General features: G+C 43.4%; 1 protein-coding gene and 1 long non-coding RNA gene across 4 annotated transcripts in view; one reads left to right on the top strand and one right to left on the bottom strand.

Moving 5' to 3' along the window:
• COL19A1 (collagen type XIX alpha 1 chain) overlaps positions 1-22,490 on the bottom strand; it is a 440,957-nt gene that overhangs the window by 22,231 nt on the left and 396,236 nt on the right. For both annotated transcript variants that reach the window (XM_086316743.1, XM_086316744.1), the window contains 7 exons: positions 20,833-20,886; positions 16,966-17,010; positions 9,977-10,021; positions 9,812-9,874; positions 4,831-4,866; positions 4,651-4,695; positions 1,684-1,854 (listed from right to left, as the gene is read on the bottom strand). In XM_086316743.1, the coding sequence (XP_086172869.1) occupies positions 1,684-1,854; positions 4,651-4,695; positions 4,831-4,866; positions 9,812-9,874; positions 9,977-10,021; positions 16,966-17,010; positions 20,833-20,886 (459 nt within the window). The remainder of the gene's footprint in view (positions 1-1,683; positions 1,855-4,650; positions 4,696-4,830; positions 4,867-9,811; positions 9,875-9,976; positions 10,022-16,965; positions 17,011-20,832; positions 20,887-22,490) is intronic.
• Positions 16,587-22,490, top strand: part of LOC147365561 (uncharacterized) — a 29,665-nt gene continuing 23,761 nt past the window's right edge. For both annotated transcript variants that reach the window (XR_015132565.1, XR_015132564.1), the window contains exon 1: positions 16,587-16,726. This is a non-coding gene — a long non-coding RNA (uncharacterized LOC147365561). The remainder of the gene's footprint in view (positions 16,727-22,490) is intronic.

Below are 22,490 nucleotides of genomic sequence, written 5' to 3'. Positions count from 1 at the left end.
GTAGTGGGTTGGCATGCATGCTGGAAACATCTATAGAGATCCATTGATCTAGCAAAATAGTTTTGTCCTTTGTAATAATCCCTGGATACTGGTAAAGTCAATATCTAACCAATTCTATTATGTGTCTTCAAAGGATGAGCACTCTAACTGGGCTGATTCTTTAACATGTTTCATTCATGAGCTAAAGCTTACTAAGTTTTACCCACTTCATGGTCAAGTTTATTTTGCAATTTACACACTGCAGGCAAACCTGTATTAAGCAATTTTCTTTTCTTTTTAACATTTTTATTTATTTATTTTTGGCCACACTGGGTCTTTACGGCTTTGCGTGGCCTTTCTCTATTTGTGGCAACTGGGGACTGCTCTCGAGTTGCGGCTCGGGCTTCTCACTGGTAGCTTCTTTTGGTGCAGAGCATGAGCCCTAGGGTAGACAGGCTTCGGCAGCTGTGGCATACGGTCACAAGTTGTGGGGCATGGGTTCTGTTGCTTCGTGGCATGTGGGATCTTCCCGGACCAGGGATTAAACCAGTGTTTCCTGCTTTGGCAGGTGGACCCTTAACTGATGGATATCTGGAAGTCTGAAATTTTCTTGATAGAAAATGCTGTGGAGTCTGGTAAAGGGAAGTAGGTAGATGATGCCACTTGATTTTTAACCCCTTTACAAATAAATCTACATGACTGACCAAGAACCTAACATTTATAATAGCATTTAACATTTATAATAGTAATGTTTTATTTCAGTACCTTGATAGTTTTAAAAGGGAGCTATCATTTTTCACAGTGGTTAAGGGTTCAAAGCATGTTGTTACTCTTCTTTGTATTTGGTGGTTACTATCCAGGGATACATGTGTGGCTTTAAAGACAATATGATGGGTTCACACAGAGTGATAGCTTCTGTGGAACAGAATAGTTCTAATTTCAGAATATTTTATTTTCACTGTTTGAATGAATGCATCTAATACCACATATTGGCACAGCACTGAGAGTTCATTGCACAGGCTTGATTCAAGCAGAGCGTAGCAAGAGTGGGTGAACCAGAGTATTGTGGGAATGCCCAGTTCAGCCCAATCTCTGGACTTAGCTGTTTATCAGGGGACAGCATGTCCTTCATTCTCTGGCCTCACACTAGGACCGCCCCCCTTTCTTCCTGACAAGGACATATTCTGATTCAGTTCCTCTGCAGGATGGCTACCCACCTCCTCCTGAGGATGCTTATAAAGACACGGGCCTCCTTAGCCAGATACTCTCTTGGGCCAATGGGTTTCCACTTCAAAGCACCACTCAGGGCAGATTCTGACAGTCAACAAAATGGAGTTTTAACATAAATAGATGTGTGTTTTCTGTGTAGTGTAGGGGACATCATCGATTGTATTTGAGGGCAAGGCCCTGGAGTCCATCAGAGCTGGGTCTGTCTGACCTCTAGATCACTGTGACCCTGGACAGGTCAAAGTTCGGCTTCTGCATTTGTGAACGTGGAAGGACAGGTCACCTGTCCTCTCAGGTTAGTTGTGAGGATCTAAGGAGGGAATGTTCAGTGAGTACTCAGCATGGGACCTGGCACATCACTTGAAATAAATAACATGATTGCTGCGCTTGTAGAGGCCAGCTTAGGTTCACTTTATCTGGAAAGGTTTATGACTTGCAGTCCCAGCCAGGAGCTCCAGGAGCTCTCTGCCCACTTACCGGGGAGCCAGGGAGGCCGGGGAGGCCTGGAGGGCCCTGGTGCCCAGGGGATCCTGGGGAGCCCTTGTTTCCTGGGGGCCCCACAGGGCCGATGGCTCCCTTGATCCCTTGAAGGCCTGGTTTTCCTTGTTCACCTTGTGGGCCTCGGTCTCCTGGGATTCCCTGATCACCCTGTTAAGGGAAAAAATGAATTAGAATGATCTCTTCTAGAACCATGTTAGCAAAGGCTCTGGATTCATACTGGCATGTGTTAGCTGTGGAGCCTTTGATAAGTGGATTAAACTCCTTGCACCCTGCTTGCTTCCTCTCCCTAAAGGAAGGCTATTAGCAGTGTCCACTGAATAGATGATGCTGAGAAGTGAGTTAACTCCCTGGAGTGCCTAGAGCAGCACTGGCACTCAGAAAGCACTAGTTCAAAGTCAGTGATGAGCTTACTCGCACCTGGTCTTCAGTCCAGAGTGATGACATTTCTGAAAGTCCAGAGTGGCGCTGCCACTTCAGGCCTGGGTCTCCTTTGCGATAACAGAGGAAGATGGCTAAGAAGATTTCATCACTGAAAGCGTCCATTTGGAAAAGCTTCAGGATGCTCAAAATCTCTCCTAAATCAGGTACTTTATTCTTTTTATGCTTTCTCCTGTATGTTTGGTCTTTGTTAGTTTCTGTGGGTTGGTTTCTGTACTCATGTTTTACCCGTGTGTGTGTGTGTGTGTGTGTGTGTGTGTGTACATGTGTGAGTGCATTCTATGTCCTAAAAGGACATGACTGAGGAAGGTGAGAAAAAACAGCCTTTGGGAATGTTCAAAGCAGGTGACTGGGGTGGAAGGTCATTACTGAGATCATTTATTCAATAATGTAAATGAACTATAAAAAAATTCATTGAATGAGATGCCATAACAAATTAGATGTGCTTGAATCTGAGAAGCTTCTTTAATGCTGACTTTTTCTTGCAAGGCGTTTACTACCATATAAGTTTGTGCATGAGAGTATGAAAGAGGGAGAGGGAGAGAGAGAGAGAGATGGAATATAAATGAATGAATATGTATGTATGTTGGCAGATATTTCAGTTTCCATATTTCAAATATTAGTTCCACAGCTCCAGGAGGTGATGATCACACTGAATATGAGAGATCGGTGCATTGACCTGCCCCGTATTTGACTGTGTTATTCTTCTATTTGTGATTCTTCTGCAAAAGTCCAAACTCTATTTTTCCTGATTTAAAAAAATAATGAAGTGAATGAATAGTTACTGAGATCTATCTGATTCTAAATGAAGAGATATAGAAAGAAGCCATGTACAAAGAAGAAAATCATTTGGACCTAATTTAAATTCTACTGCCTTAGTTATAAAAATATGTCTCCTACAAGTATGTCAACCTGGGTCACATTTGGAAAAATATCTGAGATGATTAAGACAAAAAAAAAAAAAAAAGAAACAGAAGAACTACTAGCACACCTTGAGTATGTGCAAAATAAACACAATTAAAATTATTTATACTTTAGGTACATTATAGTAAGTTTATTATGAAAACTAGAAAGAACCTAAATATCCCAGGAAAAAGGGCCAGGTATTGTCTAAATACCTTGGAAAAGGTATATCCAAATACTGGAATAACATAGAGCCACTAAAAGGTCCATGTGGATCTAGGTTTACTGACATGGAAAGATGGTCATCATATGTTAGGTGAAAAAAGTCATTTACCAAACAGTATGAACCCATTTTTTTTTAAAGTATATGCTCACTTGCATCGATGCATTAAGCAAATGTGTATACTACCTTATGTATAACAGTGAGATGGAAATAGGTCCAAAATACCAACAGTGCTTATCTCTGTATAGTGACATAAGGTAGACTTTCTTCTTTTTTCTTTATGGTTTCTCTATTTTAGTATTTCCTTCAGTTATCATGGATTATTTGTGTGGTGCTGGTGGTGGTTCAACAATCAAGTCATGTCTGACTCTTTGCGACCCCATGGAACCCTTGTGACCCCATGTGACCTGCCAGGCTCCTCTGTCCATGGGATTTCCCAGGCAAGAATACTGGAGTGAGTTGCCATTTCCTTCTGCAAGGGGTCTTCCCAACCCAGGGATCAAACCCAGGTCTCCTACATTGCAGGCAGATTATTTACCACTGAGCCACCAGGTTATTTGTGTAATGATAAGTAAAACAGACACCAGTACGTAAGAACACGCCCCACCCCCAACACACATGCACACAAGCCCTCACTAGAACCCCTAAATAACAGTGCTCAAGGAACCTGTGGCTGAGTAATAAATCCAATTCTAGTAGAAAACATTAAGGTTTCTTAGAGAAAATAATGGGAAGTTGCAATACTGATATCAACAACCAAAACAACGACACTAAACGCACACACCAGAACTGGCATTACTAGTAGCTCTATATGTCTTTCTCTACCTCCAACCCCAGCCCCTTGCTCAACCAAGTATTACTCCCCCAGACTGGGGGAGGGGGTGGTCTCAACGACACCTCTGTTCCCTGGGAGGCATTTGAAAATGCACAGTGAGGCTGATGGTACAGCATCTAGTGGGTGGAGGCCAGGCATGCTGCTAAACATCTTAACAAAGCGCGGGACGGGCACCTACGACAAAGAATTATTGCTCCCAAACATCAACGATGCTGAGGTGGAGAAACCCTACTCTAGGCGAAAAGCACACGGGTGATGGTTACAGTGGGTCATGTGTCTGACACAGGAGGCTCATAGGAGCTTTCCAAACTGGGATCACAAACCAGACATAGTTGGGAATAAAGGCCAAGCAGGTAGGCGTATCTGCCGTATTGCCTACTGCTGGGTCCTTGAATGGCCCTGTTTTATGCCTGGCAGAGATCTTGGTTCCTGTACACCCTAAGGCTTTTCATATCAAGAGATTTCTAGTGGGTCTAAAAATATAATTTGAATGATGGGGCAATTGTGGAGACAGACTTAACAGTCATAGTAGGAGCGTACATACCCGTTCTCCTTTGGGGCCTCTCTCTCCAGGCTTACCCATGATGCCCTGAAAAACAAATGTCAGCACTAAAAATCACTGCATGCCAAGATTCCTCATCAATCTACTCCACCAGGAATTCTGGCAGGTGATCTGGATGTAGTTTTGTATTAGAACATTTATTTCCAATGACATGTTCCATACCTGAACACCTGGTAATCCATCTTTCCCATTTATTCCCTGTAAAGACAAATAATGGTCAGTATTTCTGATTCTGCATTAACAGGAATAATTAAATGCAACAAAAGGGTAAAGTTTCAAGGACTGTATCATATCTCCACTGAGATTTTGGTGAGGCAGTGTGGTGAAATAGAAAACAAAATCAACAGAATTAGCCCCAAGTTTAAATTCTGACTCTATAACTTACAAGTTCCATTTACTTCAGGCAATTTACTTAACCGTAATAGCATCAGCTTATCCACTCACAAAGCAGGGATAAATAATGGCCTTACAACTAGGGATTTAGGGAAATAACAGAAAAGGCCTAGCTCACTATAAACAGTCACCAGGGTTGTTCTCCTCACTTATTCCATTAGGTCCATTCTGAGAAATAAGAAGGCTTCCCATGGTGCTGGGTGGCCAGTATATGATATTCATTGTTCACTCTCAACAATTTTCCTACCAAAGACAGTCATTCTCAGTAAATGGCCTCTGTTGCTGCTTGAGAAATTTCATAACATGGCTAGAGCCTGATCCTGCTATGAAATAAACTGTCAGCCAGAGACAACTGCTATTTTTCAGTTGGAAAATAGGAAAGGACAGTGAGAAACATGTAATTGTGCTTTCTGAGAGTATTAAATACTGGTTTCTTCTTATTAAACTGGAAGCTTCTCAAACTCTACAAGGCAGTTCCATAGTTGATAATAAAGCCTCGTCCTGCTTGAAGATTCGTGAGCCCAGGAGAAGCCCCAGCTGGCAGGTATAAGGAGGGAAAACACTCAGGGTCACATCAGATGCTGAGAGCCCCACAGCAGGTTTGTCTCTGAGATTTGATTTGAAGAGGGAGACCAAGGTGAGAAGTGATTTCTCGGCAGCAGGCAGGCGCATGGACTCCCTCCTCTGCAAAGCCTGGGAGACTTTCGCTGGGCTGGGACGGAGTCTACAAGGATGGCTCTTCCGACAAGAGGTGTTTTCACTGCTGTAATCACACTGGGTTGGGAACCCAGCCCAGTCCCCTAACCTCCCTGAACATCCTGGGAATTACCTAGAGCACTTTAAGAGCACTTTAACTAGGACCATGTTGCCAGAAGCATCGAGTTCTAAGGAATTATGCCATCCAGAAACACAAGCAAAAGATAAAGCTGGTTAAGGAGAGGATGTGAAAGAAACAACCATGTCATTTGAATAAGAGAAGATAAACCTGCTGTAAAAGTGTAATTCATGTTTTGGTAACAATACAAGAAAATGAACAAACTTATAGATAATTTTTTGTCTTTTATAATTCATTAGTGACTGTCATATGTGTTCTCTTTTCTCTGCTACTGCTGCTTTGTTGCTTCAGTCGTGGCCAACTGTGTATGACCCTATGGACTGTAGCCTGCCAGGCTCCTCTGTCCATGGGATTCTCCAGGCAAGAACACTGGAGTGGGTTGTCATGCCCTCCTCCAGGGGATCTTCCCAACCCAGGGATCAAACCCGAGTCTTCTGCATTGCAGGCAGATTCTTTACCACTGAGCCATCAGGGAAGCCCATCTCTTTTCTCTGTGAAGATGTTATTAACTTGTTCTTTATCACCAGTGGGGGGCGGGGAAGGTCCCAGTTTCAGAAATTTTTACAAAAACCTCAATGGATTTACCTTTCTCCCTTTCATTTCACTTATCCAAAAGACCCCTACTCTTCTTTCTAACTCAGGTGTCCATCTGCCACACGCCTGCCTCTGAGCACTGGCCTGAGGCTGCAGAGGAAGGGGGCCCTTGCTCAGGTGTTCTGACCTGTACCTGTGGCAGCAGCCCCCAAGCAACCCCTCGGTATTTCTCGACTTGGCTCCTCCTTCTCAAAAGTGCCTGCACATATTTTCCTGTCTCATGAGACCTCCAGCGTTACCAGCATTGCCAGCCCATTCCTCATGGTCAGTGATGACTTGCATCCTTCATGGAGAAAACAGCAGTAAGGGACCCACTCACTGTTCTGCCTCCAGCCCCACCTACCTGTGCTCATGAGAACTCTGACTTCTGCTCCTCGCTCCTCTTAAGAAGGAGGTTCTGCCCTGTTCCTTGTGAAGACCAGTTTCTACTTGTGAGTCTTCTCTCCTGACTCAGAGCCCACTCTCTTGTATCTTCCAATGTCCCCTTTCAACAGAGTCATTCTTTTTTTTATATTTGTGGCTTAGCTGGTAAAGAAGCTGCCTGCAATGCGGGAGACCTGGGTTCGATTGCTGGGTTGGGAAGATCCCCTGGAGAAGGGAAAGGCTACCCACTCCAGTATTCTTGGGTTTCCCTGGTGGCTTAGCTGGTAAAGAGTCCACCTGCAAGGCAAGAGACTTGGGTTTGATCTCTGGGTTGGGAAGATCCCCTGGAGAAGGGAAAGGCTACCCACTCCAGTATTCTGGCCTGGAGAAGTCCATGGACTGTATAGTCCACGGGGTTGCAAAGGGTCAGACACGACTGGGAGACTTTCACTTTTCATTCTTTTATGAATGGATCTCTGCTGCTGTGTGTGGATGTTCACTGGTAGCAGTGCACAGGCTTCTCATTGCAGTCGCTTCTACTGCTGCGGAGCACGGGACCGAGGCATGCGGGTGAGGTAGTTGTGGCTCACAGCGTGGGCTCAGTAGATGTGGTGCATGGGCTTAGTTGCTCTGTGGCATGTGGAATCTTCCCAGATCAAGGATGGAAGCCATGTCTCCTGCATTGGCAGGCAGATTCTTCACCACTAGACCACCAGGAAAGTTCTCAAGCAGGTCATTCTTATCACGATACCACCATGCTGTACTCTCTCTCCCAGTGACGCCTGCATTTCCAAACCCAGGGGAGAATTTTAAGCTCCCTTGATACTCTTCCATATGGTTTCCTCTCCATTCTCTTAAACACTTGGCTCCCTCGACATACAGGAACTCTCCTTTGCCTGGCCTTCTTCTCTTCTCACTGGCTGCCCCTTCTTGGTCCTTCAGCCAGAGCCTCTCCTAACGGCTCTGTTCTCTTCCCAGTTCACAGTGACCTCATTTCATCCAGGCTCAGGCTGAAAGACCCAAATCAGTCTCTGCAGTCCTGGCCTCTCCATTGATTCCAGAAGAATATATCCATCGCTTACTTGACATTTCCACTTGGCAGTCTACTAGTGCTTCAAGATGAACATTTTAGAGCAGACAACTCCTGGTTTTTCCTTCCAAATTCATCCATCTCCCGTATTTCCTGTCTCACCAAATGTACCACACTGACCAGGTTGCTCAGACTGCAAACCACAGCTTTGCTGTGTCTCTTTCTCACACACTGCATCTGGTCCATCAGCAAGTAGTGATGGCTCTGCCTTCAAGACACATCATGGCAATGCTTCTTCAAGGTTCTGTCTGCTTCCACCCTGCTCCCTATGGTCAGCTCTCTAGGCAGGAGTTAGAGTGGTACTTGAAAATGCAGTCTAGTCATTTCCCTACCCACTACAAATGCTCCAATGGGTCTCCATCAGACTTCAAATGAAACCCAAACTCCATCCCTGACTCAGAAGTTCCTCACAGTCTGGCCACTGCCTGCCTCTCCCTCTGTGTCTTTCCTGCTCTCCTTCAGCTCACCTCACTCTTGACTTTGTGCCTTCTGCCCTTCCTTCAACACAGAAGGTTATGCTAGCCTTTCCTTTTTCTTGAAACAATGTCCCCTGTCCCCACCTCTGCTGTCTACTTGACTTCCCCATGGCTTGAGCTCTCCTACCATACAGGGTTTGCTCCAATGCTGGATGCTGTTTGACTGCCCTATTGAAATGCTACTCCAGGGCTTTACCCTGCTTAGGCTGTATTCTACCTGAATCATGTGTGTTTGTTTCTGGTTCGTATCCCTACACTAGAGTACAAATCCAAGGAGCTGCAGGCACCCACAACAGTGCCTGGCATGTCCTAGGTGCTCAAGAAGCATTCACTGACTGAATAAATTGCTTTTTGCATAACTCCCTGGGAATGTGATGGCATATGAGAGTGCCTTACAGGGGCTGGGATGGGGAGTTGGTAAAAGGCAGGGGAGAGGAGGTAGAGACTGAGACTAATGTTAATGGACCGTCTTCCATGGCAAGCACTGGACATCGCACCATGTCATGTGACCTCAGTGACTCACAAACCCTTGGCGTCATATCGCAAACCCAGATCTCCCTGACTTTAAACTGCATATACTTCCTGTTTTTTTCACGTTGCTTCTCTGGGGAGATGGTGGCCAGGGGATGCCCCAACCCTGAGGTTTCACAGAGACTGATCAGCCCCCTGAGTTCTGTGCTGTTTGGTCACCTTCAGCCCCCCTCTCCTAACAGTAGCCCACTCCCACCCAGTCCATGACACAGAAACAAGCAGAGGGAGCAGGGACTTCTATAAAGAGCACCCTGTTTATTCCTCTATGCCTCCCCTCCCTCAGGGCCCAGCACACCCTTAGCACATAGCAGGGATGAGCTGAGTATATGTTGACTTGAACTGAATCAATCAGAATGACTGTTACAACGTCACATCAATATTATGTCTCAGTAGCCAAGAGCTCTTTTAGGACATGAGTGGGTAATGTTTTTGGCAGTGATTAACGAAGTAATCACTTCGTTAAGTAAGAACAAGTCCACAGATAAAGGAGGGAATGTGGAGACAGAGCCTCTTTCTACTGTAGCTCCACACACAGGTGTTAAATCTGCGAGTCTGCTTATTTCAGGATATGACAGGCCATTTCATTTTTCACTCCGCTGAGAACATTAGACCTAAGAAATAATGAGTCTAATTTCCTGACACTTAAAATAAAAGGCCTCACTGTTCCCATGGTGATTTAAGACATACTCACAGGGAGCTGGGCCCTCAGGGAGAACCACATCCCAAGAAGCCATTGGCAGACCTGCTGTCACTTCCTCAGAAACTCTGTATTCACATCTCACTTTCTGAGGTGACAAGTAAAGAGGCTGTGCTGAGAACTTTTCTTAAAGAGGCAAATTTTAAATAATGAAAAAGACTTACAGGCTTTCCTGAGGGTCCTTCTGGTCCAGGGAAACCTATGTCTCCAACAGGGCCTCTCTCCCCCTGTAGACATGTCCACAGACAAACATTAGTTGCCAATAAAAACTTTAGAACTGCTTGTGGTAAACACAAGGACAACCACTAAGTCAGAAACAGGCAACTCACCGGTTCTCCTGGAATTCCTGGGGGGCCTGGGGCTCCGGGTTTCCCCTGAGGAATCAGATTACCAGGAAATGTTAGGAGCTAAATTTCTGAATAAGGCCACGTGTTTTCCTTCCACACCCGTGTGTGTAGCACCTGTGCTACAGGTGTGGCTCTACACTGATGCGCCATCCCCGCTGGTCAGAGTCTGTGGACCACACTCCACTGTGCAGATAGGAAGGCAGTCCCTCAATGCATGTGTGGGTGTGTGGTGGGGGATGGGGGGAGGGAGGATAAGAATTATGAAAATGCTTTCATCAGTGTTTTATAGTTTTCTATATATAGGTCTTTTGTTTCTTTAGGTAAATTTATTCCTAAGTATTTTATGAATTTTCCTTGGAAGAAAAGCTATGACCAACCTAGACAGCATATTAAAAAGCAGAGACATTGCTTTGCCAACAAAATTCCGTCTAGTCAAAGCTATGGTTTTTCCAGTAGTCATGTATGGATGTGAGAGTTGGACTATAAAGAAAGCTGAGCGCCGAAGAATTGATGCATTTGAACAATGGTGTTGGAGAAGACTCTTGAGAGTCCCTTGGACTGCAAGGAGATCCAACCAGTCCATCCTAAATGAAATCAGACCTGAATATTCATTAGAAGGACTGATGCTGAAGCTGAAACTCCAATACTTTGGCCACCTGATGCGAAGAGCTGACTCACTGGAAAAGACCTGCTGCTGGGAAAGATTGAAGGCAGCAGGAGAAAGGGAACAACAGAGGATGACATGGTTGGATGGCATCACCAACTCGATGGACACCAGTTTGAGTAAGCTCCAGGAGTTGGTGATGGACAAGGAAGCCTGGTGTGCTGTAGTCCATGGGGTCACAAAGAGTCGGACATGACTGAGCAACTGAACAGAACTGAAGTATTTTATTCTTTTCATTGCAATGGTGAATGGGATTGTTTCCTTAATTTCTCCTTCTGTTTTTTCATTGTTAGTGTATAGGAATGTAAGGGATTTCTGTGTAATCTTTCCTAGAGAATGTTCTTGTACACTTGAGAAAAAGGTGAAATCCATTGTTTTTGGGTGAAATGCAGTGCAGATATTAATTAGGTCTAACTTGTCCATTGTATCATTTAAAGTTTGTGTTTCCTTGCTAATTTTCTGTTTGGTTGAACTATCCATAGGTGTGAGAGGTGTATTAAAGTCCCCCACTATTTTTGTGTTCCCGTTAATTTCCCCTTTCATACTTCTTAGCATTTGCCTTATGTATTGAGGTACTTCTATGTTGGGTGCAAATATATTTATAACTGTTATATCTTCTTCTCGGATTGATCCCTTGATCATTATGTAGTTTCCTTCTTTGCCTCTTATCATGGTCTTTATTTCAAAGTCTATTTTATATGATATGAGTATTGTTACACCAGCTTTCTTTTGGTCTCCATTTTCATGAAATATCTGTTTTCAGCCCCTCATTTTCAGTCTGCATGTGTCCCCAGGTTTGAGATGGGTCTCTTGTAGACAGCATATTGTCTCTTGTAATGGATACAAAACAAAACCCCTGTTTCATTATTGTATCCATTCGGGCAGTCTTTGTCTTTTGGTTGGAATATTAAACCCATTTACATTTAAGGTAATTATTGATAAGTATGATCCCATTACCATAAATGTAGAAATATACCATGTTCGTGGACTGAAAGAATCAATATAGTGAAAATGAGTATACTACCCAAAGCAATCTGTAGATTCAGCACAATCCCTATATCAAGCTACCAATGGTATTTTTCACAGAACTAAAACAAATAATTTCACAATTTGTATGCAAACACAAAAAAACCTTGAATAGCCAAAACAATATTGAGAAAGAAGAATGGAACAAGAGGAATCAATCTTCTTGACTTTAGGCAATACTACAAAGCTACAGTCATCAAGACGGTATGGTACTGGCACAAAGACAGAAATATAGATCAATGGAACAAAATAGAAAGTCCAGAGATAAATCCAAGCACCCATGGACACCTTATCTTTGACAAAGGAGGCAAAAATATACAATGGAGAAAAGACAAGTGTTGTGCTAGGAAAACTGGTCAACCAGTCAACCACATATAAAAGAATGAAACTAGAACACTTTCTAACACCATACACAAAAATAAACTCAAAATGGATTGAAAATCTAAATGTAAGGCCAGAAACTATAAAACTCTTAGAGGAAAACATAGGCAGAACACTCTCTGACATAAATCACAGCAAGATCCTCTATGACCCACCTCCCAGAGTATAAAAACAAAAATAAACAAATGGGACTGAATTAAAAGTTTTTGCACAATGAAGGAAACTATAAGCAAGGTGAAAAGACAGCCTTCAGAATAGGAGAAAATAATAGCAAATGAAGCAACTGACAAATAATTAATCTCCAAAATATACAAGCAGTTCATGCAGCCCAATACCAGAAAAACAAACCCAAACAAAAAGTGGGCCAAAGAACTAAACAGACATTTCTCCAAGGAAGACATACAGATTGATAATAAACACACAAAAAGATGCTCAACATCACTCATTATTAGAGAAATGCAAATCAAAACCACAATGAGGTATCATCTCACGTGGGTCAGAATGGCCACCATCAAAAAGTCTACAAACAATAAATGCTGGAGAGGGTGTGGAGAAAAGGGAACTCTCTTACACTGTTGGTGGGAATGCAAACTGGTACAGCCACTATGGAGAACAGTGTGGAGATTCCTTAAAAAACTGGAAATAGAACTGCCATACAACTCAGCAATCCACTGCTGGGCATACACACTGAGGAAACCAGAATTGAAAGAGATACATGTACCCCAATGTTCATTGCAGCACTGTTTAAAATAGCTAGGACATGGAAGCAACCTAGATGTCCATTGGCAGACAAATGGATAAGGAAGTTGTGGTACATGTGGTACACAATGGAATATTACTCAGCTATACAAAGGAATGCATTTGAGTCAGTTCTAATGAGGTGAGTGAAACTGGAGCCTATTATACACAGTGAAGTAAATCAGAAAGGGAAACATCAATACTATATATTAACGCATATATATGGAATTTAGAAAGATGGTAATGACAATCCTATATGCACGGCAGCAAAAGAGACACAGACGTAAAGAACAGACTTTTGGACTCTGTGGGAGGAGGCCAGGGTGGGATGATGTGGGAGAATAGCATTGAAACATGTATGTTACCATACATGTTTGGTATGTAGATGGCCAGTGCAAGTTCAATGCATAGGCAGGACACTCAAAGCTGGTGCCTCTAGGACAACCCAGAGGGATGAGGTGGGGAGGGAGGTGGATGAGGGGTTCAGGATGGGGGGACACATGTGCACCCATGGCTGATTCATGTCGACGTATGGCAAAAACCACCACAATATTGTAAAGTAATTATCTTCCAATTAAAATAAATTAATTTAAAAAAAATTGAAAATACGAAACAAATGTATCTTCATTTCTGGGATCCCCTCTTGTTTGACAGGCAGCTCTTCTTTACCTTAGGGAAAGGAGGGCACAAAGGGTCATAGAAGTCCTGCTGCTGCTGCTGCAAAGTCGTGTCACTCGTGTCCGACTCTGTGCGACCCCACAGACAGCAGCCCACCAGGCTCCCCTGTCCCTGGGATTCTCCAGGCAAGAACACTGGAGTGGGTTGACATTTCCTCCAATGCATGAAAGTGAAAAGTGAAAGTGAAGTCGCTCAGTCGTGTCCGACTCTTCGCGACCCCATGGACTGCAGGCTACCAGGCTCCTCTGCCCATGGGATTTTCCAGGCAAGAATACTGGAGTGGGGTGCCATTGCCTTCTCTGATAGAAGTCCTAGACTTTGAATTTCACAAGAAGGTTTTTGCATTCATAGTAAGATAGCCTGAAAAGAAGCATGTTTGATTTGCAAAATGTTTTTGTTGGAAAGGAGAGGACAAAACTGGTCTGACCCAGCACAGAAGGCCTGGAGGACTGAGGGCAGAGACATTGTGGACCAGAGAGACCTCTGAGACAGAGCAGAGTAGAAGATGGACCAGCACAGGTAGCAGTGGGCTAGTATCCAGACCAGGCCTGAGGATCCTGCCCCTTGAACCTCATGTGGATGGGGATGTTGGTGTGGGGCTGAGACCACAGAAATCCCAGCAGGTTTCCAGGGAGGCAAACCTGGGCTTTGTCTCTACTTGCTGTATAGAACTCTTGGCAGGTCCTTTGGAGGTCAAGAAGGCCCCTTGGCAGGTCAGCGATGGCTGAGTGGTGAGGCGAGGCAGACACAGGCCTGAGATGGCATCCTGGCCCCCCCACTTCCCAAGTGCAGCAGGAGCTCCTGGAATCTCCTGGACCTGAGTTGGGGCATGTGTTAGAGCTGAGAAAGCCAGTGTTCCAAAGGGCCTTGGCATGGGCTCAGGGGCACAGGGAACTCGCACCTGGAGCTCCAGATGAAGATCCCAAAGGCCAGGCAGTGCCAACAGGGATCTCAGAGGACCTGGGGAGGGCACGGTGCCCCAGGGACCCACCTGCTATCCTGGGAGGGAGCAGAGGAAGAGCCAAGGGAAGGCCCTGGATGGCCTGTTTACACACTAGGAAGGGATAGACTTCTAGGCAGAGTGGGACTGGGCCCTTGATTCTCAGCAGAGTTCTGTATGTGCAAAGCAAGTGAACATCCTTGCTTCAACCAGAACCATCACCTTAAGTTTTTTTTAATTGTTGTGAAATATACATAACGTGCGGAGAAGGCACTGGCACCCCACTCCAGTCCTCTTGCCTGGAAAATCCAATGGACGGAGGAGCCTGGTAGGCTGCAGTCCATGGGGTCACTAGGAGTCAGACATGACTGAGCGACTTCACTTTCACTTTTCACTTTCATGCATTGGAGAAGGAAATGGCAACCCACTCCAGTGTTCTTGCCTGGAGAATCCCAGGAATGGGGGAGCCCGTGGGCTGCCATCCATGGGGTCGCACAGAGTCGGACACGACTGAATCGACTTAGCAGCAGCAGCATACATAACTTGAACTCCACCATTTTAACCATTTTATGTGTACAATTCAGTGGCTAAGTATACTCACACTGGTGTGTAGCTATTTCCAGAATCTTTGAACTATTTCATTTTCTGAGCCATGGTAAAGTCCAGTTATAAAAAAATAAAGTAACAGTTTTAAAACTTTTTTTATAGCCAGTTTTATATATATAGCATGCAATTTTTTTTAACCCTCCCCCATTTTTGTAATTGTCAGTTAATCTTCTTAAAGACAAGATATGAAAACTGCATTTTAGGTAAATATATTGGATCTACCCAAACAAGTGGCAGGGCAGCCTCTAGTTTCAATCATGCTGCATCCTTCAAAAATATTCTTGGAATTATTCATTTGGATTGTCTTTTGAGTCTGTCACTGATCTTTTAAATACTTCAGTGGTTGCTAGTATTTTTCCTTTTATGGCAGACTTAGTTGAACATAATTTATAGTCCCACCTGGATGAATACAGTGACTTAGTTGAACATAATTTATAGTCCCACCTGGATGAATACAGTAGGGCATTACACTTCACCATACCATGTGGAAACAAAAACAGGGTGTGAATATGAGAGACGCAGGTTGTAAGGGGACCCAAGGTGATCCCAAAGGCAGGTGCAAATATGTTGCTAGGAACAGTAGGGAGCTGGGGAGAGTGGGGAGGAATGGGATTAAGTGTGAGCCAGTTTTCAAGAAGAATGCTTTCTGGTATAGAAACTCTTGCATGGCATCACTGACTCAATGAACATGAATTTGAGCAAACTCCAGGAGATAGTGAAGGACAGGGAAGCCTGGTGTGCTGCAGTTCATGCGGTCACAGAGTTAGACAGGACTTATTGACTGAACAATAAAAACCCTGCAGTGCTTGCTAAATAAAATATTTTCATGTGACTTTTACAATCATACTAAGACTAGACTTGACCTAAAACAGCTAAAGAAGGGGATGTCATCCTCCATACAGGATGCCTCTCTATGGAGTGTGTTAGCCACTCAGTTGTGCCCGACTCTTTGCAACCCTATGGACTGCAGCCCACCAGGCTCCTCTGCCCATGGGATTTTATAGGCAAGGATACTTGAGTGGTTTGCCATGTGGACGGGTCTTTATTTTTTGTTGTTAGGTTCAACAATGAAACAGAGGGAAGCAGAGTGGCTTCTGGCCTTTTGAGGGATGGAGTGAGGGGATTGTTGGGAGGCTCTGGGTGCTAGTGGGTGTTGGCAGAGGTCAGTGGGTGGTGCAGAGATGTTAGGGCCCTTTCTTGTCTTCCTCATGTTCCTGCGATTGAAGTACAGGGCTTCCACTGACTTTCCTACCCTGGCTCACCCTGCAGGGCACCTGGTGAGGATAAATGGGCTCTTATTCATAAAGCCTGACCACAAAATTTTAATTAGAGCATCATGAATGAAGATCAAAATGATCCCTAGGGCTCCGAGAAATGATTTTAACCTTTCCTGGAGCACTTCCTATTCATTTGAAAAGACCTTGATGAGATTTAAAACATTTGACACCAGAGAGCAACAAAAATGATTGAGAGGCTTAAAGGGCTAGTTTATGAGGAAACATTAGCAGCAATAAAGCTCCGCTAATAACACCAGGCTGAGGGAAAACAGGCAGATGGCAGCTTAATACGAAGATACTGAAGCACATTGCCTGAGGATGAGAGCTCTGCCTTCTGAAGATTAAGAAACCTTGAACTATTACAAGAATAGAGAAACCTAACAAGCTTCTCAGAGCTATGTGGTACTGACGCATTAGCACAGGTAATGGCTTTCCCTCCCCACGTGAAAGTAAGTTGGGAAGAAAAAAACAAAGGAAAAAGTTTAAAAGATGAAAATAAAGACAGGAGCATTCTTGAGGTGGGAGAGGAACAGATGGGTTAAAAAAAAACTTTTTGGGGGGATTTTGCTTCTTAAACTGCGAGTTTCAGGAGTCACCCTGTGCTCCCAGCCCTTTTGGCGGTTGGTACCCGTGAGAACAACGTGAGATAAACTGAACTCACCGAGATTCCTGCCGCTCCCGGGGGGCCTGCCGGCCCTCGATCTCCCTGAAAAAAACATGTACTGCTTAGAATCAAACCCACTCAACCTCCACTGCCAAAACTGATGCTCAGATAATGATTTGGATTTGGTAAAGCTTCTTTTCGGAACTTTTAAATGTTGTCGATATTAGCTGGTGTGAAGCTAGAGGCCAGATGGGGAAAGGACAAAATAAGAACTGCAGTCAGTGGAACCTACTAAAGACTCCTCTCTCTCTTTTTTCCCCATAATACCAAAGCAAATAATAATACTAATGAAAATAAGCATTCATGGTATCATTTCTGTTAACCTATTCTTTAAGACAGAACCCCATAATACTTACAGGTAAAATTAGCCAATACATTTCTTCCATATATTCAAAAGTAACTTATTACCAATAATTAAAAGACTAAGACCTTGAATGTCTTCTGAAAAGTTTTCAATAGATTCATCTCATTGGATGTAGGGTTAAAATGAATGGGTTTAGAACTAGGGATTTTGTAGTTTCTCCTCATGAGGCCAATAAGAAGACCTCTGGAATTTCTCTGAACAGTGGAATGACTCAACCTTTTTTCCAAAGGCAGTGTGGTATTTTAGATAAAGCTGACAAGGCTAAAAATACTTATGGTTATATATGGGGCAATAAAATGGCAATTTTTGTTGGGCAGAATCGACATTAAAAAACTTCGTAAGTTCACTGAGGGACATAAAAGAAGATTTGATTAAACGGAGAGAGATGTTTTGTTCTTGGAGGGCAAGACAGCGCTGTAAAGGTGTCATTGCGCCCAAACTAATTTATAAATTTAATGCAATTTTTACAAATTGCAGCTTGATCAAATGATATTAAAGTTCACTTGGGATAATAAATATACTTGAGGATAAGAGAAAAAGTAAAAGAAGAATAATAAAGACATTAGCAATACCATATTTCAGCATGCAATAAAGCTATAATAATTGAAATATGGAATATTGGCCCAAGATTAAGCAGTATATCAATGCAATATAACAGCAAGTTCAGGAACAGACCAACATTTACAATAGGGTTTTAGTAAAGAAAGGGCTGTATTATTCAACAAATAGTGCTAATAATTGAATAATTTCTTTGAAAAAGTCTAATTCCTCTCTTTGCATTATACTCCATATAAATTCTGTAAGATTAAACATAAAACTGAAAGGCAAGGACCAATTAGGATAAAGACTCCATCATATAATATAGAAGTAGTGTCTTCATTATATAAACCGTAGCTACAGTTAAAAAAAAAAAGAACTAGTATAAAATGGGTGAAGGACCTAAACAGATAGTCCTCAGTTCACTTTGCTCTTTTAAACTGCAGGATTTTTACCCTGGAAATGAATGTACTGGGGCTTTTCATTCAATGGAAATATTTGCATATCTGATAAAGATGAAGTTAAGAGGGCTCCTGTCTGATCATATGGTCCTTCCAACGATTGGATCTCACAGTACTTTGAATCAGTCTAATTTAATTATCTGGCAGAACTCTTATTTCCATAATTATACCTGAGACCTAATCAAAAACAGTATCTCTCTGTAACCTCCACTGCCTGCATTCCAAGCTTGGACCACCATCTTCCATCACTGTAAATCACTCCCTTGAGTACCTTGAACCCCCCAAAATTTTGATGTCACAAAGACCTCTCTACCATCCCTGGTAGAAAAGTTTTCATGCTCCTTCACTCCCTAGATGCCCCTCTTGCTTGTGTATCTAGTTTAGATCCCATGGTCACTGGTTATAATCACTCCCTATATATACTGCTGGCTCACAGTTCCATCCGCACGTCTCTCACTTATTTGTCAAAACGGGAACTCGTTTAAACCCAGCTCCCCTCCTGCTCTGTGCGCATGGACACAATCTCACTGACTGGTCTCATTTCAGTTCATGACCATGAGTCTCGAGGGGCTTCTGCTCAGCCACCACACTCTGTGGTTCCTGGACTTGCCCTCTCGTAGAAGACCTTTTCCTCAAACTTCCAAACTCTTCTCCCTACCTCACTCTCAGATGAGACCTCTGGTCCCTGCATCTCAGTCTCCCTTGCTCACCCCCTGCTTTCTTCCTGATCTTAATATTGGAGGGCTTCAAGGCTCAGTCTGTGATCCTCTTCTCTTTAAAAAAAAATCTACTGTCATTCTCTTGGTGATCTTTTCCAGGCTCTTGACTTTCAGATAGCACCTATAGGCTTACACAATCAATCTATATCTGCACTTAGACCTCTTTTTAAACTCTACACTTTTCTATTGTACCACCTACTCCAGTACCCCCACTATGCTGTCTAGTAGATAATTCCCATAATTGGTCCCATGTCCAAAATTATACTATGGATCATTCTCATCCTACCCTCTCTGAACAGACTCTGTGTAGAGCTTTCCTCATTTCTGTTGATAACATGCCATCATCTCAGGTGCTCAGATCAAGCACCTTGGAGCCATCCCTGACTCTTCTCTTAGACCCAGATCCCGTCAGCCCCATCGCCCTTCCTTCACAACATGTCCAGAGCCTCAGCCTCCTCAGGAGCTCCACTGATTCTGCTCTTGTCTGAGCCAACACCACTGCCCCATATATGGGTGTAGTCTGTGTCTTCCCTGTCCCATTGGGCTTCCCAGGCGGTGCTACTGGTAAAGAACCCGCTTGCCAATGCAGCAGATGTAAGAGACATGGGTTCGATCCCTGGGTCAGGAAGATCCCCTGGAGGAGAGCATGGCAATCCACTCCAGTATTCTTGCCTGGAGAATCCCATGGACAGAGGAGCTTTCCTTACACTCCAGCTGCAGGTATGTCACTTTTCTACTCAGAAGCCACCACTGGCTCCATATTTCACTCAGAGTGAGAGAGAAAGTCTTTATGATGGCTGATAAGCCTCTTTATTAATTAGTGCTTCTCAAACTACCTGTGGTGAAGGAGCAATTTACTTGCTTATTTATTTTCTAATGCATCATGAACCAATGTGGGTCACATGTTTGCATATTATGGCCATGTCAAAAGTCAAGTTGTTTACATGCTTGCTCTCCATCTGTGTGCTTACCCTGCCTCCAAACCCATGACAAAACTTGCAGACTGGCCCTGGTCCTCCATGGGCCAGCAAGCAGCACTGCTGGGCAGGGCTGCCCCTCACCTCCACCCCACCTCTCTGACCTGATCTCCTAGCATGCTTCCCTCGCTCACTCGCGGGTCTCCTTGAATGTATAGGATTGTTCCCGTCTCAGGGCATTTAAGACCTTCTTTTTCTAGTTGTATATATTTAAGGTATACAGTTTGATGATGTGATATACATATATATTGGTAAATGATCACCATAATCAAGCTAATTCACATCTCCATCACCTCTCACAGGTCACTGTGTGTGTGTCTGTGTGTGTGTTGAGAACACTTAGCAAATTTCAAGCATACATTTAGTATTGTTACCTAGCATCACCCTGCTATACATTAAATCTCAAGAACTTACTCATCTTGCCTGGAACTTTCTTGCTTCTGGCTTCAGGGGTTTAGCTAACTCACCATCCCCCCACCCCTTCCAAGTCTGCTTAGTTCCTGATTTCTCAGACCACCTGATTTAAAATCACACCCTCCCCTTCTGCACTCCTGATGCCCTTTAATCGCCTCTACTTTTTCTTTCTTTCCACAGCACTTACTAACAATATTATTAATTATTTGTATTTATTCTCTTAGTTTCTGTATTTCCCGCTTAGAACATAATTTTCACAAGGACAGAGATTTCTGTCTATTTTGTTCTCTTAGGTATCCCCAAACCTAAAACAGCTCCTGGTCCAATGGTAGGTGCTCAGTAAACATTTCTGAATGTTGAACTGGTGAGCACACGCTTAACCCTGCACTTACCTTTACACCAGGAAATCCTTCTAGTCCTGGCAACCCCATTGCACCAGGTTCTCCCTGTTAAATATGAACATAAGAACACAAAAGCAACAATCAAAGGTTTCTAAATCATTCATTTCAAAAGCAAGGATTTTTTATTTTTTTGCCTAGAAAGTACTCTCTCAAATACTGATTGGTAATTTAGCAAGCAAACAGTATGCTCTATTTTCAAGCATCTGTATTCTTGCATTTGGTATTTGAAAATAGTTAGAAAATAAAGCTATTCCCTGAAGTATGAGTATTTTTTCTAATTAACTGTTTTTATTCTGATTAAGAATCTGCTCTGAATGAATTCCTCTAGTCAGTGATAACTCCAATTTCAATAAGAGATAGAAGAAAAGGCTGGGCTTTAATAAACTTTGCATTTGTGAGGTACCTAAGGCTTCCAGATTGTCAGAAAACAAGACTAAAGATGGAGCTCTCAAACCAAAGTTTATCATCCCTCAATATTCCCTGGAGCTGGACATGAACTTTGGTGCTTCAGAGGACAGCCCCAGGGGCAGTTACTGCTGATGTGTCACTGAGAGGAGACGAGTAAGCCTTTCTATTAAAAAAATCTGTTACATATGTTGCTGTATGGTCACAGCTGACTGTAAACTTTAGGTCCTCAAGGAACCCATTTAGAAAGGTTAGGGCGAAGGAAGCTGCTAACTTATAACAATAAACATTATGGGTTTTAAATTAAGAGAGACTAAGTGGGTTGACATGGAACAACAGCCTGGTTCCAAATAGGAAAAGGAGTATGTCAAGGCTGTATATTGTCACCCCGCTTATTTAACTTATATGCAGAATACATCATGAGAAATGCTGGGCTGGAAGAAGCACAAGATGGAATCAAGATTGCTGGGAGAAATATCAATAACCTCAGATATGCCCATGACACCATCCTTATGGCAGAAAGTGAAGAGGAACTCAAAACCCTCTTGATGAAAATGAAAGAGGAGAGTGAAAAGTTGGCTTAAAGCTCAACATTCAGAAAACGAAGATCATGGCATCTGGTCCCATCACTTCATGGGAAATAGATGGGGAAACAGTGGAAACAGTGTCAGACTTTAGTTTTCTGGGCTCCAAAATCACTGCAGATGGTGACTGCAGCCATGAAATTAAAAGACGCTTACTCCTTGGAAGGAAAGTTATGACCAACCTAGATAGCATATTCAAAAGCAGAGACATCACTTTGCGAATGAAAGTCTGTCTAGTCAAGGCTATGGTTTTTCCAGCAGTCATGTATGGATGTGAGAGTTGGACTGTGAAGAAAGCTGAGTGCTGAAGAATTGATGCTTTTGAACTGTGGTGTTGGAGAAGACTCTTGAGAGTGCCTTGGACTGCAAGGAGATCCAACCAGTCCATTCTGAAGGAGATTAGCCCTGGGATTTCTTTGGAAGGAATGATGCTACAGCTGAAATTGCAGTACTTTGGCCACCTCATGCGAAGAGTTGACTCATTGGGAAAGACTCTGATGCTGGGAGGGATTGGGGGCAGGAGGAGAAGGGGACGACAGAGGATGAGATGGTTGGATGGCATCACTGACTCGATGGACATGAGTCTGAGTGAACTCCGGGAGTTGGTGATGGACAGGGAGGCCTGGCGTGCTGTAATTCATGGGGTCGCAAGGAGTAGGA

Source organism: Bos grunniens, chromosome 9 (assembly GCF_055505025.1).
Source record: "Bos grunniens cultivar Pamir isolate PY7600 chromosome 9, Bosgru_T2T1.0, whole genome shotgun sequence".
NCBI classification, from domain to species: domain Eukaryota; kingdom Metazoa; phylum Chordata; class Mammalia; order Artiodactyla; family Bovidae; genus Bos; species Bos grunniens.
Note: the sequence above shows the minus strand (reverse complement) of the source record. Positions and strands in the feature narration are given on the sequence as shown.